A 16,000-nucleotide genomic window follows, 5' to 3' on the forward strand; every position below is an offset into this window, starting at 1 on the left:
TTATGGAAAAGCTTCGCTGCTTTTTATTATCTTATGTAATGTTACCCCAATATTATGTGCACTAGATCCTTGCTTTTTAAAATAATTTTAAAATAAATGTTGAAATGCATCTTCCGTTTCTAGGGTTCATGAGTGTGTAAATCATTAATGTGCGATCGTTTGGATTACCACTGCTCTTTGTTAGTAACCCAAAAGCATTGACCCCTCCTTATTTAAATATTAGGAGGGGTTCTGCAGGACTTCAGTGACCTGTCTTTCACGTTCACCCATGTCACCCATGGGTGTAAAAACAAACCTTGTAAAGCTGAGCCAGAGACTTGGGGGCTTATTTATGAGAGCCCTAAGTCACTTTTGCACCACGTGAAGTGGCCCATGCGTGATGCAGGGCTCTCATTTCGATTTATGGAGCCACGCAAAGCCACCCTGCGTGGCATTAAGTGGCCTCCTAAATCATGAGTAAGGTGACTCCGTGCAGTTCGCTGTGTCACCTTACTCTGCACCCAGGAGGCGTTCTATGGGCATTGCAGTGGGTTTCCCATGCAACACCATACAATTTGACACTGCCCCAAATTTACAAAGATATGTAACCCTGAGGAAGCCCTAAATTTGTACACCTTCCTAGGTGAGGCATAACGAGAATAAATGTCTTTCTCCTTGTTTTTCCTCTTTCCTTGGGTGCTGCATTCTGCAGCACACATGGAAAGAGGCCTCTTAGGATTGGTTTTGTGCAGGAAGGTGATCGTTCCTGCACAAAAATAACCCTGCATGTAACTGAGTCCCCTTGCACCATGGTGAAAGGGGTCCTAAATTGGCACTAGGCTGCCAAAATGGCTCCAGTGCAGGGAGAAAGGACAGGAATGCACTGCATTGCTTAAACACAATGCATTCCTAGCTTTTCACTTTGGCGTAGGGCAGTGCAGCAAGGTGCCTTGCAACTTCTTTGTGCCTTCTATAATGTAATCCAGGATTTTTTATGTCCATAAGTTGCATCATGTACGAAATTCTTGTACTTTGACATCAGCATGGGTTGTCGTTTTATGCAAATATTCACCAATATTATTGTTAGTGATTTAGGCAAATACCTTCAAAGCCAGGTACGGAGGCACTGTTCTGAGCCAGTAATACATCAAAGATACTCTTTAAAACAGCATCCATTGAAGAGTTCTTGTGTTTTCCCTCTTGGAAAAGGCAAATTGTCTTTGTACTTTTAAAGCTGAGTTATAGAATGTACTTCTTTGCTACTAGACCTTTTATATATAATTTGCTAGGTTTGGGTGAGCAAGCGGATGAAGTTCAAACTTTCATTGTAAGTTATGCCAGTGATAATGTTTAACATAATCTCCTGTGATGTGCTAATTACTGATGTGGGATTCCAAGTGGTGACTGACCTATGTTATTTTCTACCTAGAGCAAAATGATTGTAAGTCTGAAGAGGAAAACAATAGCTCTCCCATCAAGAGACCATTCAAGCATGAAACCTCGAAGGAGTCGGTGCATCCAATAAAGGTAAAATCTTTGTTTACATGATGGATATTATGGTCAGTCTTAGATGTATTGCTTAGTTTATAAGATTGAATAGTTGGTTTTCCTTAAGTGCATAATTTGTTAACTGAAATCTGTCCAAACGTTGTAGAGAACAGTATATTTCTGTTTTTAGAAGCTCATGGTAAATTCATGATCTGTGAATAGTACCATCAATGGTGGATTTGATTAAAAAAGCCCTTCACAGGGGCTGTTCTAAGATATCTGGTCGGCTACTTGGCAAAAACTGAGCTAGGACAAGGGCAAGCCTTTACAAGAATGTGAAGCAGGCCTGGAAGGGGTGTAGGAGGATTGAAGACTTCCCCTGTGCATCTTCTGCTTCTCTTGCAATCTTTTCACCACTTTGTAGAGCATTTATGCAACTTACATTTCATGCTGACAACCATCATTAGTTTCTTCAGTGCCTATGTCCCCACAGATTCTAAAGCTGAATCCACTTTTGAAATGATTTCTTTCAAACACTGAACCTCCGACCAAAGATCTCTCCGTGGGATGAACCAAAAACTCTCTTGTCGAAATGCTTTTCAAGTTTTCTTTCTTGAATGGAGCCAACACATTTCTTTCAGATATGATCAATTTGACACAGACTTGTGATGTACGCGTAAAAAACACCAATCTCAACCACCATCCGGGGGAAAAACAGAAACATCTTTCGACATATTAACTCATCCACTAATTCACATAAAAGAAATTCCTAGACCACTCGAACTATGACCAACCGTACCTCAAAATGTCTGAGCTGTAATTTCTTGAGCTGTTGAGAATCTTCTTTGCTGCGGAATCGTCCACCCCGACACGTCACATCCCTTCCCCCTGACACGTCTTAAGGTACATGCAGTATTTTTGTTGTCTGTGTCATACGCGCATTCACTGCATACATTTATATTGTCTAGCTTGGTCCTCTACTTCAGCTCTTTAAGGGACTTCTGAATGCTACGATATACCTGGTTAATTTTGCTTTATACTATACAGTGGCTGCTATTTTTGCTACACCTGATATCCAAGGTACTTAGTATTTTTTATGACTTGAGATCTCCTTTTCTTCATCAGCAGTTTTATGCATTCTCCCCTGCACATGTATGCAGTTCCGGTGCTCTGCACTCCAAAGATTTGTTTGTATGTGATATTTATATTTCACAAACCTAGCCGAAAGTCATCGGATCGCTGTACATGGTCAAAGGCATAGATACTGAACAGTGAACAGTGGCACTAGATTGCTCCTCATGAAGACTAGAGAACATTGTCCCCTTTCTGAAAAGGAAATCCCATTTGAAACTCACCAAATCGGAGATCTGCTACAAGCATGATCAGCATCTTGCAAACATAACATCAGTTTTACATGCTGAGCAGTGACAAAAGTGTCATTTGGTTTGAGGTTTACTTTGGCCCTACAACAAACCAAGAAGCCTGAGCGCTTTAGTAGTTGACTCCTCAAGGTGACCCTCCTAATTTGGGCTAGGGTTAAGACCCTGGATGAGTCATCTGTGATTGGATGTAGCATAGGCAATGCAAGTGTTTGTTACTATAACCTGAGTGGTTTGTGTATGTCAACATTAGTTGTAGGCTTAGATTATTTTACTTGTTACTAACCAAAAAGCATGGCATCTGTGAAAAGAAGGTATCGGATTGAAAGTGTCAATATCTTACATAGTATTATAGACATGGCGAATGTAGCACTAGAATCTTGATCTCAGCAACAACAGTGTACCTTTGTAATAAAGACTCAAACACACCGAAGTCAACGAAACCTCCTTTCTTTTGGTAGAAAAAGTTGAAACCGCTCCAGTATGATGACGTTAGTGAAACAGACTCTGACCTCGATGATGACGACGACGACGACGGGTAAGAACACTTCTGTGGTCTCCTCCATTTTAAGTCAATTGTACTGGGAAGGCAGGCATAATGGTACTGGATTAGATGCAAGAATTAACACTATATCGAAGGGTTTTATGTGTCTTCCACTGTAAACTAGTATTACCTCCACATGGAGAAGGGAGGAAGCAGCCTTAACTAAAATTATTTTGAAGGATTGTATGCGGCCCAGAAAATTCCATGGCTCTCTTATGCACAATCTGTATGCGTGGAGCTTGGATGTGCCGATCTGCACAGTGAACCGGATTCATGTGTAAAAGTTACCATACGTGTTTGAATAAAGCACAGTCGGAAATGTGTGAACCCTTGAAACATTGATTTTACTGATTTTTATAATCCACTGCCCTAGTCCTTCTCCGCACTATGCTTATGTTTTCATGGCCCTCTTTTAACATCTTTCTTGGATCCAATATGAAATGACCTTTCTTTTTTACTTCTTTGGATGTGCAATCCTCTGATGTATTGTGTTTTCATGCACCTTAAATCTTTGGTACTAGCCCTTAAGAACTGTGCTGTGTTTTTGAGGTTATCTCTTTAACTTGTTAATTGCACAAGATGTAATACGGTTTACCTTCTGTTTTACCTATGTATGTTTAATCCTTTTAATGTGGTGTGTACTTTTATCTGCTGTGCTTTTATGCTACAGAAATGTGGCAAAATAAAACTCTTGACTGACTGGATGTAGCATAGGTAATGCAAATGTTTCTGTTGTAATAACTTGAGTGGTTTCTGTATGTCAAGGTTAGATGTAGGCTTAGATTATATTACTAGTTTTACCTATTTAATAAACCTAAAAATATTTACATGCTACAACGTAGAGCTGTTAAACTATGGGTTGACCCCAAATCTACAAATCCCCCATGGGTGGGTGGCGTTTATTGGGGACACATTGTGGTAGCAAAGTGGACTGCGGGACCTATCGAGAAACAAATGCATCTACAGTGCTATGTGCTGCTCCTGTTCAAAGGATTTGCTGTTTGCAATAGAGAAAATCACAGTTTAGGAAAACAAACCAAGCAGCCAAGGCAGCTAAATTGCAGCAGGTGAATCTGCTGTAGTACTTATACTCATTCAGATGTGGTCAAACAATACCTTAATGCCTCAGTGACGGAATTATCAGGTCATCTGGGGTCTCAAAGGCACGCTGCCCTCTCGCACCTAAATGTGGCTAAGAGAGCCGCGAGCGGTTGAAGATGGAAGACTCTTGGAGCATTCTGTGTTAGTTTGTGATATGCAGGAATAAAATATAAAATTGTGCGTTTTTACCTAACACGCATATTTTGATATGTTATACACATATTAGTACCCAGCTCGATGTACAGATCAGTGAAGGGCATAGCTCCACAAAGACCGAAGGTGTCTAGGCACTCAGTCTGCTCTGAGCTGAGGCTGTCAGCGGCTCACACAATGCGACTGACTGTTTTTTACATCATGCTTTGCGCAGCCGGTCTACTGTTCCTCTATTTTTATACATAAACGGTGGTCCTATTACCCATTAATTGCATTCAGTGTACTCGTTGAAGGATGGAAGGCAGTCTGCCTTTCTGAGACTAGAACCTGTGACGTGGAGTAAGCTGCATGTTTCAGTTGCAAGCATGGAACTTGGTAACAATCCTGCTGACTATGTTGACAGCAAACGTCAAAAAGCATTGACAGAGCCAATAGGTCTGGCGTTGTCTAACAGTCTGTTGCCAATTCTTGTTTGGTCATGTTTTTTGCAAAACCTTATGGTTCAGAAAGGTTCCAAGCCCTAAACCTAAAGGCAAAAGTGTTTTTCGTATCTCAAAAAGTACACATTGCCATGGTACACCTGGCACTGAAGGGACCTACTTTTCGTGTAGTTGTGCTCTTTGTGAAAGAACAGCATGTCGTAGCACTTTGTGAAGTCAGTCAGTGGCTGAAGGGGGGCTTACATTACCCCTTTATGCTTACTGGATTAGGTGGAAGAAAAATGTGTATCACAGACTAATGGATGAAGTCTGACTGAAAACCCCTATAAGTAACTATTTTATACATACTTTTAGGTAAATCAAAAGGTCTTGGCTAACACAGTCCTTAAAAAGCCTTTGGTCTGACATTGGCTGCTAGCCTTCCCTTTCAGAAAGAAAGAAAGGAAGGAAGAAAAGAGGAAGCAAGGCAGACAAAAAAGGGAGGAAGGCAGATAATGGAAGGAAGAAGGACAAAAGGGGAAAAAAAGGCAAAAGGAAAGAAAAATGGAGAAAGACCCCAAAAGAAGGGAGAAAGAAAGGAGACACAATAAAGAATACAAGAAACAAAGCAAAGACGGCAAAAAGAAAAAACAAAGAGGGGGAGAAAAAAGCAAATAGGGTGAAAAAAGAATGAACAAATAAATAGAATGAAAAAGTTGGCAAAAAAAGAAATACCGAAAAAAATGGGAAAGTGGGCAACGCAGCCCCTCTAAAAAATAGGCCTTCAGGATGAGGTCCCTAGGGCCTGTAAGAATCGAGGAGGTTGGGCCACGTGACCCCCATAACCTTTAAAATGCATAGGGCTCGAGAAGGTTGGAGACACCAGCTCCAAAAGAAACTCGGAGAGGGTGCAACACTGTCTCCCTCCCCTCTAAAAAAAATAAATACATTTTAAAAAAGCATTGTGGGTTGATGTCTTCAGGACCTGATGAAGCTGAAGGAGGGAGGCCATGCGGCCCCCTATTTTTATTATTTTTAAAGGTCTTGGGGGAGGGGTCCCCTGGGCCTTGTAAGGGGGGGGGAGGGAGGGAGGCCTCCCAAGGCTAAAGGCCCTGCTCAGTGTGGAGTTGGCTGCATGCGGGAAGGTGGCTTTATGTTAAAAAATAAAATACTCTGTAAAAAAAAAAAAGGGTTAAAGTAACATTTAACCTTTAAAAACAACAGGAATTCACCAATTGTAGGTACAGTTATCTTAAGTAACCATAACTCCTGCCATAAGGTAACTACAACTCACATCCTCGCCATGCACTGCTAATTTACGCACATGTTACATCACTCACGACTTCTATCATCATTGATAATCACTGCAACATTTGGAATCAAATTATGATTAGAAAACTGACTGTGCCTTGCAGGGGTGCCAAATAGTCACCTTACTTCAGATAACTAACTATAACTGGTTGTATTTATTCACTTAAGGGTACTCAGCATAAAAATGTTTACAGGCAACTGCTGTACGGTAATATCTACATGGGTCTGGGATACAAACATATACAAATGTAGTGGTTCAAAGTAGATGCAGTGTGTATTATATTACTTTCACCAAAACAAATTAGAGTAAAATTGTTGAGACATAATAGTTAGTGTTTATAAGACTCTGTATTCCAGTTCCATAAATCTAATATTTAATATCCTTTTTTCTTTTTCTGTTAGATCAGATGTCTGTGAAGTACCAATGCCGTAAGTCTAATTTGTACACTTCATAACACATTAAGTGTTGTATTGTTTTGCATTTGATCTATGTCTGATAGTCCAGTTATCTTGTATTGTAGAATCTTAAAAGTGCTTATTCATTAATGACTTTGTAAACTTTTTAACACCTTGTCTAGCTAGCGGTCCTCCATTAATGATGGTAATGTGTCCAAGGGCTTTTCTTTGGATGAGTCACTTTTTTTTCAGATTGGAGACCGTAATGATCCATTCTGTTTTCATTTGTCTCATTTGATGTTTTGACCTTTAATATCATTAAAGTTTGATTAATGCTCTCTTTTATCCATATTTTTTTCCCATTTAGACCACCTGAGATCGTTGACTTAACAGAAATGTAAGTGGAGGTTGCTATTTCTTGGCCTGCACTTGTACAGGACGCAGCCTTGTGTGTTTTTCTAAAGTGAGCTCGATAATTGTGCACACCTGCTGGGGGAGCACCCTTTGAATTGCTTTATGTTGACATCAGACCTGGGCGGTGATATTTTGGGAACCCCCACAATGTTCTCTTTTTGAGCAAGAGTGCTACTGCCCTCTCAACTCCTGCCATGTTTTCACTAAGCGTGGCGGCATCATGTTTATAGTAACGACATAGACCTTTTTAACTGTACCCTTGTGTGGATACTGAGAACCTGCTCTCACATAAACTTTGATCACTACCCTTCACTGGATTTATTTGACCTTGTAGCCATACTTGAAAGGGGGTTATATGAGAATATTTCGATGACCAACTATGCATGACTGCTAAAATCACAGTTCAAAACACAAAAGGATACACAAAGTCCAGGGCACCAAACATGTTAATAGTTGCGGAATAGGCTGTCTCTGTAATTCTGACAGAATCTTTTGTTCATGACCAGAACCCTCACACTGATCTTTCCCCAAACGCCGCCGAAATCTGTCTTCGGAAGTTTTTAAATGGTTAGCGCAGGCCCAACTTAAATGCAATGAGGAGAAATCCGAGGTGCTCGTTTATGGATCCTTCCTCCTGCATGAGAGGACATTTGCCCTGTGGGTTATCACATGCCTAAATCAGTGGGGAGCCCGGCAAAATATTTGGTGGTATGGTTCAGTGAGGAACTAAGTTTTCTGCAATAGATCAATAGACTAGTCAGTGTGTGCTTTGGCAAACTAAAACGCCTAAAGACGTTTTTTCCACTACTGCCCAAAGTGGCTAAAGAAATGGTGACCCGTGCTCTCATCCTATCTTGTTTGGACTACGCCAATGCTCTTTACATTGGTCTTCCGGCATGTCGGCTAAAAAAGCTGCAGATTGTCCAGAACGCGGCGGCTAGAGCTTTACTGGGTAATCCTGGTAGTTCTAGCACTAGGCAGACTCTGCGGTATTTGCACTGGCTCCCGATAGACCAACTTGTTTAGTTTAAGGCTCTTACGCTTGCCCACGGTGCTCTCTACTAGGCGGGCCTCTGTATCTTAGGAGACGCTTTACGTTCTATGTGCCGCCCAGACATTTACGATCTACGGGTCAATGCCTCGCTGTTCTACCCAGGTACTTCCTGGTTAGAATGGGAGGCAGCTCCCTCTCTGTCAGAGCGGCCAGGACATGGAATGCCCTACCCTTCGAGCTTCGGAGCATCGGCGAACCCAGGCTGTTTAAAAAACAGCTAAAAACATTGCTATTCAAGTATCCATCCATCCGGGTTTGCTCCCCTTCGTCTCCATCATTTGGCTTCCGCGCCGGGACACTTCAGAGTATCCGTGCTCGCTATAAATTGAATTTAACATAACATAACACATCCTTAAGAGGCATGCTTCATCATGGGGTGGACTATTCCCATAACCAAGATCAAGAACAACTTTATTTCAGTTCATCTGAACCATAAAAGTTTACAGTAAAATTATCACAATGTATATAACCATTACAAACAATAAATTAAAAGAAGTATAATAAAATGCCAACAATATAAGATTCTTTACATACTGTAATTACATTGGAGCAACATGATATTGTGTGGGTCGTAAAAAATTCAAGAGATTAGATTCTAAATCTATAATAATTTTAAGGCAACGTATGTTAAAACCATTCATTATACAGGAGCACTTATACATAGCGTTTTCTGATAGCCAAAGAGACTTTTATGTAATTGCTACCGCAATATAAATATAAGGGGCAGCCAGTGAGTGCAAAAAGTTAAAACCATCAATATATGTGCAAGGGTGGATTTTCCTTAGTAATGGGACTAAAAATTTACTCGTATTATATAAGGTTCAGAATAGGACAATGTGCATAGTGCTTTGGCTCGTAAAGTTGTCACACGGACAAGGTGTGAGCTTATCATTCCACCTTCTTTGACGTGGAAATTCCGATAAAAAGTGCACAGTGAATTAACGGATTCTGGTTAAATAAAATCTAGTCTGCAAATCAGTAGCAAAAGTTAAATAGTATTGCAACAGGGCAAGGGACATCTGTGGTGAGCCCATCTCGTCTCGATCAAAATAGCGCGATTTGGCCCTAGAAAAGAACGCCTCTTTAATAATGGTTTTAGCATATGGTGGGATATTTCCCTGGTTATCATTAAAGTTCCCCAGTCCTATCTCATGGTAAGTGTCCCTCACAAAGCTGAGCCATGGTATTTTTAGGGCATTGGCCAAGTTTTGCCAGTTTGTGATTACTTCATGTGAAAACATTAATTCTTCTGAGAGCCAGATGTTTGCCCATAAAAATAAGGGAGCACTGGCTATGCGATCCTCTACAAACTCTAGACCCAGTTCCTTGTGACATACACTGCTGGGAGCACTATTCTGGGTCATCAATAAACTTTTAGTAAATTTATGTTCGAGGCATATAAGCTGTAGATCGCATACTTTTACATAGCTCGCCTTCTGGTTTTGGGCTCGGATGTTTGCACTTTGTTATTGTAGAAGACTTTGTAGTCACAAGATAGGTGACTCCTCCTTTGGTTGGTAGTGCGCATGGGCATCAACTCCATCCTTAAATTGTTTTTTTCTGCCATCCGGTGCGGATGTAATTTGCTGCGCTCTAGGTCGACGTCGTTTTGATTCCCCTTCGACGTGCAAAGCTCTCACCGCCCAACGGTATTGTTTCGATCGCAATCCCTCTCGACGCATATCCAGTTCCCCAGAACCTTTCGAGTCTGGTCGTGGACCAATCGGCACCATCAACCGGCATATGGAAAGGACTCCACTTAAAAAATGCAAGTGTGGGGCTAAATTTCCGGACACAGATCTTCACGAGGTCTGCAACCTATGTCTCTCACCAGAACACGAGAAGAGTCGCCACTGCCAGGCCTGTGATTCTTTCAGGTCTAAGAAGACCATACGTAATCGCCGGGCTCGACGTCACGAAATGTCCAGGTCAATGGTTTCAGCGCCGTAAGACATCTTCGCAGGCACCGGAGATCCAGAGACAGGAGATGAACAAGCCAGTGTTTTCGAAGCCGACAATTCGGACTCGGAAGGACAGACCATCACCCCAGGTCAACGGAGCGTGAGTACTGACGTCGACGCCCCTACCCCCAAAACCGAAAAGGCTCCTGGTAACACCTTCACGTCAACACCGAGGAAAAAACTTCAGAAGCCCCGCCTTTGGGCCCAGCTCCGAAGCCCACAAAGCCTTCAGCCAGCTCGGGATCGAACCAGCCACACCACGGTGCTGAAAAACCATCTTCGGCACCGAAACAAAAACACAAGGTCCCGTCGACCCCAGAATCTTCGGCACCAAAACCGAAAGTAACAGACTCTTCGGCACTGAAGCAAATTCAGTCCAAGTCCTCGGAGCCAAAAAAAACAACCAAATCTTCGGAGTCAAAAACTCCACCTAAGCAAAAGGAGACAAAAACCCCTCTAGAAGCTAAGGAAGACAGGCCAAAATACCACTTGGAACCGAAGCCCTCGGCGCCAAAACAAAACAGTGGATCCAAAGAACTTTTCCACCCAGATTCACCGGATCCTAAGCAGAAAACACTCCCTATTGACCCCATTACTGGCCAAGTCACCTCTATACCACCCAAAAAGAAAAAGCTGGATACCTCAGAAACACCTGAGATACCCCACAAGAAGAAATACTCCTCAACCTCACCTATTGTTATGGAGCATTTTAGGACCCTAGTGTAATTTACCCGATTCGTGCCCATATATAGGTATAAATCACCCTATCCTTATATAGGTATAGAAATCATAACCATATTTAGACTTGGCCTATGCAGCCCAAATACGGCATGGCTACGTCCACTAGTTCCGAAAATCCACAACGATTTCTTGGAAAAACCCGCCTTCAGCAGCCAGGGACTTCCCCCTGCTTGAAAATTGATTTATCCAAGAACTCGTGGAGTTTTCAAAGAACTGAGTCTTTGATGACGATATTATGTCCAACCTTACGTCAAACTCGGCACCTTCAAGGTATAAAAATGCCCGCACTTGCCCAGGCAAACACACGGTGGTTTGGAGCAGTTCGACTATCTACTTGGCCGACGCAGCTCGCTACAGCAAGTGCCGTAGGAACCCGACCCTCCAGCTGACGCACTGAGAGAGTTGCTGTCTTTTCTCCTGCCGAGAAATCCAGCTCCAGTGTTTCCAGGCTACCCTTGCGGGTTGCTGGGAAATCGAGTTCTGAGAGAGAAAGATACCAGTCCTCCCACATGCTAAACCAAGGTACGGAGCGGATTAGACTCTTAGAGAATTCTTGGATAGATTCTTGGCAAAGAATACTAAAACTCTAAAACTAAGCTACACCTCACTTACTCCTTCCCTTGTACTAGACTTCGGTTAGGTACACCAGGGTAGGTGTATTTAAGAAGCACCAGTTGAGTACTTTTAGTATTTATTTATGTATGTATTCTATGTATTTTATGGCTTAGAAACCTTATCATGCTTTTACAGTATTATTTTATACTGTACGCATTGTACTTTGCAACCAGTATAACGATTGTAGCAGTTCATTTCCTCTGCAAGAGAAAGAAGACTGTTCAATAAATACCTTTTTATTGAGAACGCCCGTCTCTCTATTTCTCTGCAACTCTGGTGAAACGAAGCATGCACGAGTGACTGAGTGAAATAGCTATCTATTGTTTCCGCGACTCTGGAGATGCGTTTCTTATTCTTGGAAAACAAAGTTGTCATGTTTATGCGGTTGTCAGAAACTAATCCCTTCTTGTTTATTCGAGAAAGTTTCTAGTGACCTCTAAGCTAGCTGGCACACACAATTAAGTTTAGTATATTCGGTAGAGACCTAGTCGACCTCAGTCCTACGTCTAATCTACAGGATATACTATTCCAATGAGCCTATTGGGAATATAGGAACTACACTACACTGAGGCCTTTTTCTCCACCTCCACAACCCTCAAACACTATACCCTCTCCAGGGTCTCCTCTTTCACCTGCGCCACAAGAGGATGATGAGGAAGTAGGGGGTGAGGGCGATGGAATAGACCCACATCACACAGATCCTGATGATGACACACGCAGTACCCCACCTCATGACTCTTGGGAGGATTATAATGTTCCAGATGTGCTTGAGCCAGATTTATATCCCTCCAGACCATCCTCCCCAGATGATAATGTAGGGTTTGCGCAACTAATAAATAGAGCTGCGCAATACCACGTGGTTCAACTCCATTTAGACCCTTTCGAGGAGGATTTTTTATTGGAGACATTCTCCCAGCCACAAAAAACCACAAACCCTCTCCCTATGCTCAAGGGGATGATTAAACATGCCCCTGAGGTTTTTAAAGATCCTGTCAGAGCTAGGGTTCTTAATCCTAGGATAAAAAAAAATACAAACCAGCTCCATTTGATCCAGGTTTATATTAAAGGTCAACTCCCTCTGGACTCATTGGTCGTGGCAAATGCCCGCAAACTGGTAAATTCCCAAACCACAGGTGATGCCCCTCCGCCAGACAAAGAATTAAAGCTCCTAGACGCATCAGGTAAAAGGGTTGCGTCCCAGGCAGCAAACTTCTGGTGCATTGCTAACTCACAAGCTTTACTTGCAAGGTACGACGGGGCTCACCATGATGAGCTTGAAAAACTTGTGCACCATCTTCCAGAGGAGTACAAGACCAAAGCAAATGATCTTATACAAGAGGGAAAGTTAATCACAAACACCTCAACAAAATGTACCTTAGATGCTGCAGCTACAGCATCCTGTGCAATTAATACAAGAATGTTATTACGTAGACATACGTGTGTGCATATCGGGGTTTAAGCAGGAGGTGCAGTCTACCATCCTCAATCAACACTTGGATCAGGAACACTCGTTTGGACCCACTGTGGACACATCTTTAGAAAAGATGAAAAAGGACACAGACGCAGCCAAATCCATGGGGGCTCTACAAGCAACTACTAGTAGAGGTTCTTTTTGTCGCTCCTTTTATAGGGGCGCCTCCAAAACCATTGGTACAGACACTGCCTCCACTTACCAAAGCCCCACTCAAACTTCCCCTAACAGAGGTTATCTTAGAGGGATTTACAGAGGCAGCAACAGCAGAGGGAGAGGGTGTGGTGCTAATACCCGCACCTCCCCCACCACAAAGCAGAGACTTCCCTCCACTCCCCCAGACCATTCCACTCTAGTCGGGGGAAGACTATCACAGTTCCTTCACTACAGACAAGTGGGTAGGAGAGATTATCCAGTATGGTTACTGCCTGGAACTCAATTCTACTCCACCTCATATACCTCCCAAACAACGTCCAATGTCCACAGAACATCTTACGCTTCTCAAGAAAGAAGTTCTCTCACTCTTGCAAAAACATGCTATAGAACCGGTTCCCATACATCATCAAAATACAGGGATTAACGCCCTTTATTTCCTCATTCCAAAAAAAGACGGCACCCTCAGGCCGCTAAACCGGTACATACAATCCGACCACTTCCACACGGTCACTACAACAGGTCCTCCCCCTGCTTCAACAAGGCGATTTCCTTGTCACTTTAGATCTCCAGGATGCCTACTTCCACCTTCCTATTCACCCTGCTCACAGGAAGTACCTACGGTTTATGGTGGACGGAAAACATTACCAGTTCAAAGTCCTGCCTTTCGGAGACACAGCAGCACCCAGAGTCTTTACCAAATGCCTCGCAGTGGTAGCAGCACACTTAAGAAGACAATGCATTCATGTGTTCCCTTACCTAGACAAGCGGCTTGTAAAAGCCAAGTCACACAACCAGTGTGTACAAGACACAAACAACACAATAAAGCTGCTGCACAACTTGGGGTTTACAATAAACCCACACCCATCAGTATCTAGGTGCAACAATAGATACTTCCAAAGCCCTTGCATAACCCGCTCGCAGCAGTGGAACTTTTGGCGGTTGGCGTGGAAGGGAATATTGTGACCTGATTGCCACCGGAGGTGTGTTGCTGAATTTACGGGGCTTGGACCAGCACGACGTCTGCGGGACTGCGAGGACCAGGATTCAGAGCGCTAACACACCTGGTGCCTCTTCCTGCAGTCTGCCCGCATACTCGCTCTATATAATTACGCCCCTTCCACGCAACGCGGGACGTGCCCGGGCCAAGGGCGGCCCGGTTGTAGCCTGTTCGAGACCGGGCGAGACTGGACTGGGCCCCCCCTCTAACTCCAGGCATACTGTGCTACGTTAATCATTGGTCATATGATCTTGGAGGAAGTGTTGCCTGGTCGTACCTTGGATACAGAAATGCCTGCCCGAGAGAAAAGGAATAAGACTGCTGAGGGGTCCTTGTTATTGGGTACATTAGGCAATTTTATTAAGAGAACAAACTCGGTTATAGACCAGGGGATAATTCTGATGGAAAAGCGGGTGGCGCAAGATCTGGCAATGGCCAAAAGGTCCTCTATGGGCCATCTTGCTAATGCTCGTACACCCGAACCCAACAATAGAATAAACCCCACTGATATCGAGGTGCTCTTGCATAGTCCACCAAGCTCGCAGGGCTCCTTTTGCTCCCTGCCAGCCCCCAACTTTCAAATAGCAGACGTGCTAGTACATATAGAAGCTGCTAAGTGGTAGTAGAGGTAGTAGAGGATAGTCCCCTTAGGGCAGGAAATACCAGACCGTTACGTGGAAGAAAGGAAGGTGCCATACCAAAAAGGAAACCGCCAGTGCCTGTTGCTGCAGGTAATTAAAAATCTAAACCTATTAAGGGTCCTGATAATAACGCAACAACGACTGCTGCACAAATAGTGGCTGATCTCAACAAACAACTTCCCTACGTGGAAGGCGCACGCCTCGAAGCCTTAAGTCAGGACGTGTTACCACGTATCAGCGTAGATAATAACTCCACTAACATACTGGGCAGAATAGGACTTGATAGACTTGAGGAGGATTCCCTTTTAAATAACCTAGGGTCCCTAATAAAGTCCTTACTTGCACCCCTGGAAGCAAGACTTTTCGGACTAGAAAAACAGCTTGCCAAGCTTGAGGTAGAGGTGAAGAGCTCTATTATTGGCGGGAAACCTAAAAATAACCCATGAGTACACATAAAGCAACTGGGGCACCGGAGGCACAACCTACCAAACATCACATGCAAATAATGGTGAAAGCCACCCCAAGTCTCCTAGATCCCCAGGCAGTAAATTGTCCTATAGCCTCGCAACATACTCCCAGTATTGCGGGAATTGAACCTACGCCACCAGTATTAAAACCGAAAGGTGGTGTAAGGGAAGTCAATGATGAAATCCCCAGGCGGGCACGACCGATAAATTTACCCCCACAATCGAGCCCGTATGTTAGTTTTAACGGGCGTGCCCGAACTGAAAAACACCAGTCATAAGCCATTTATCTGTCTAAAAAATGAAGTAGTGCACTGGCTTAATCTAAATAGACCGTTACCCCCTCATATGAGATGCGAAATTATGACGGTGCGTAGGATTCCCTGGGTGGGACACACACCAAAAGCAATCACGGGAGACTGCGTCTTGGTCAATTTTAGAGACCCCAGTGTGGTGGACTATATATGTTCTTGGGACCAACATGATCATAACCACAATCGAGGGACTATGATAGAACTCAGACCATTATCATTCTTCTACCCACCACCCATCAACCTGGATACTACGGGAGCATGGATGTTTGTGGGGCATGGACAGGGTAGGGCAGGCGGTCACAGACAGGGCACCCCAAACCCAGAGAACTATTTACCTCTGTAAAATAGGTTTGGTTCTTTAGAAATGGTTGACTGAATAAACCTAAAAACAACACCCAGCCC

General features: G+C 43.3%; 1 protein-coding gene across 5 annotated transcripts in view; it reads left to right on the forward strand.

The window, feature by feature from the left end:
• LOC144821574 (uncharacterized) overlaps positions 1 to 16,000 on the forward strand; it is a 228,674-nt gene that overhangs the window by 37,476 nt on the left and 175,198 nt on the right. For all 5 annotated transcript variants that reach the window (XR_013608385.1, XR_013608386.1, XM_078678778.1 and 2 more), the window contains exons 5-8: positions 1,409 to 1,506; positions 3,308 to 3,384; positions 6,777 to 6,803; positions 7,138 to 7,167. Coding sequence is in view for 3 of the 5 variants with exons in the window: in XM_078678778.1 (XP_078534904.1) it covers positions 1,409 to 1,506; positions 3,308 to 3,384; positions 6,777 to 6,803; positions 7,138 to 7,167 (232 nt within the window). In the remaining 2 variants the exon portion in view is untranslated. The remainder of the gene's footprint in view (positions 1 to 1,408; positions 1,507 to 3,307; positions 3,385 to 6,776; positions 6,804 to 7,137; positions 7,168 to 16,000) is intronic.

The sequence above is a fragment of the Lissotriton helveticus genome, chromosome 2_2 (assembly GCF_964261635.1).
Source record: "Lissotriton helveticus chromosome 2_2, aLisHel1.1, whole genome shotgun sequence".
NCBI lineage: Eukaryota > Metazoa > Chordata > Amphibia > Caudata > Salamandridae > Lissotriton > Lissotriton helveticus.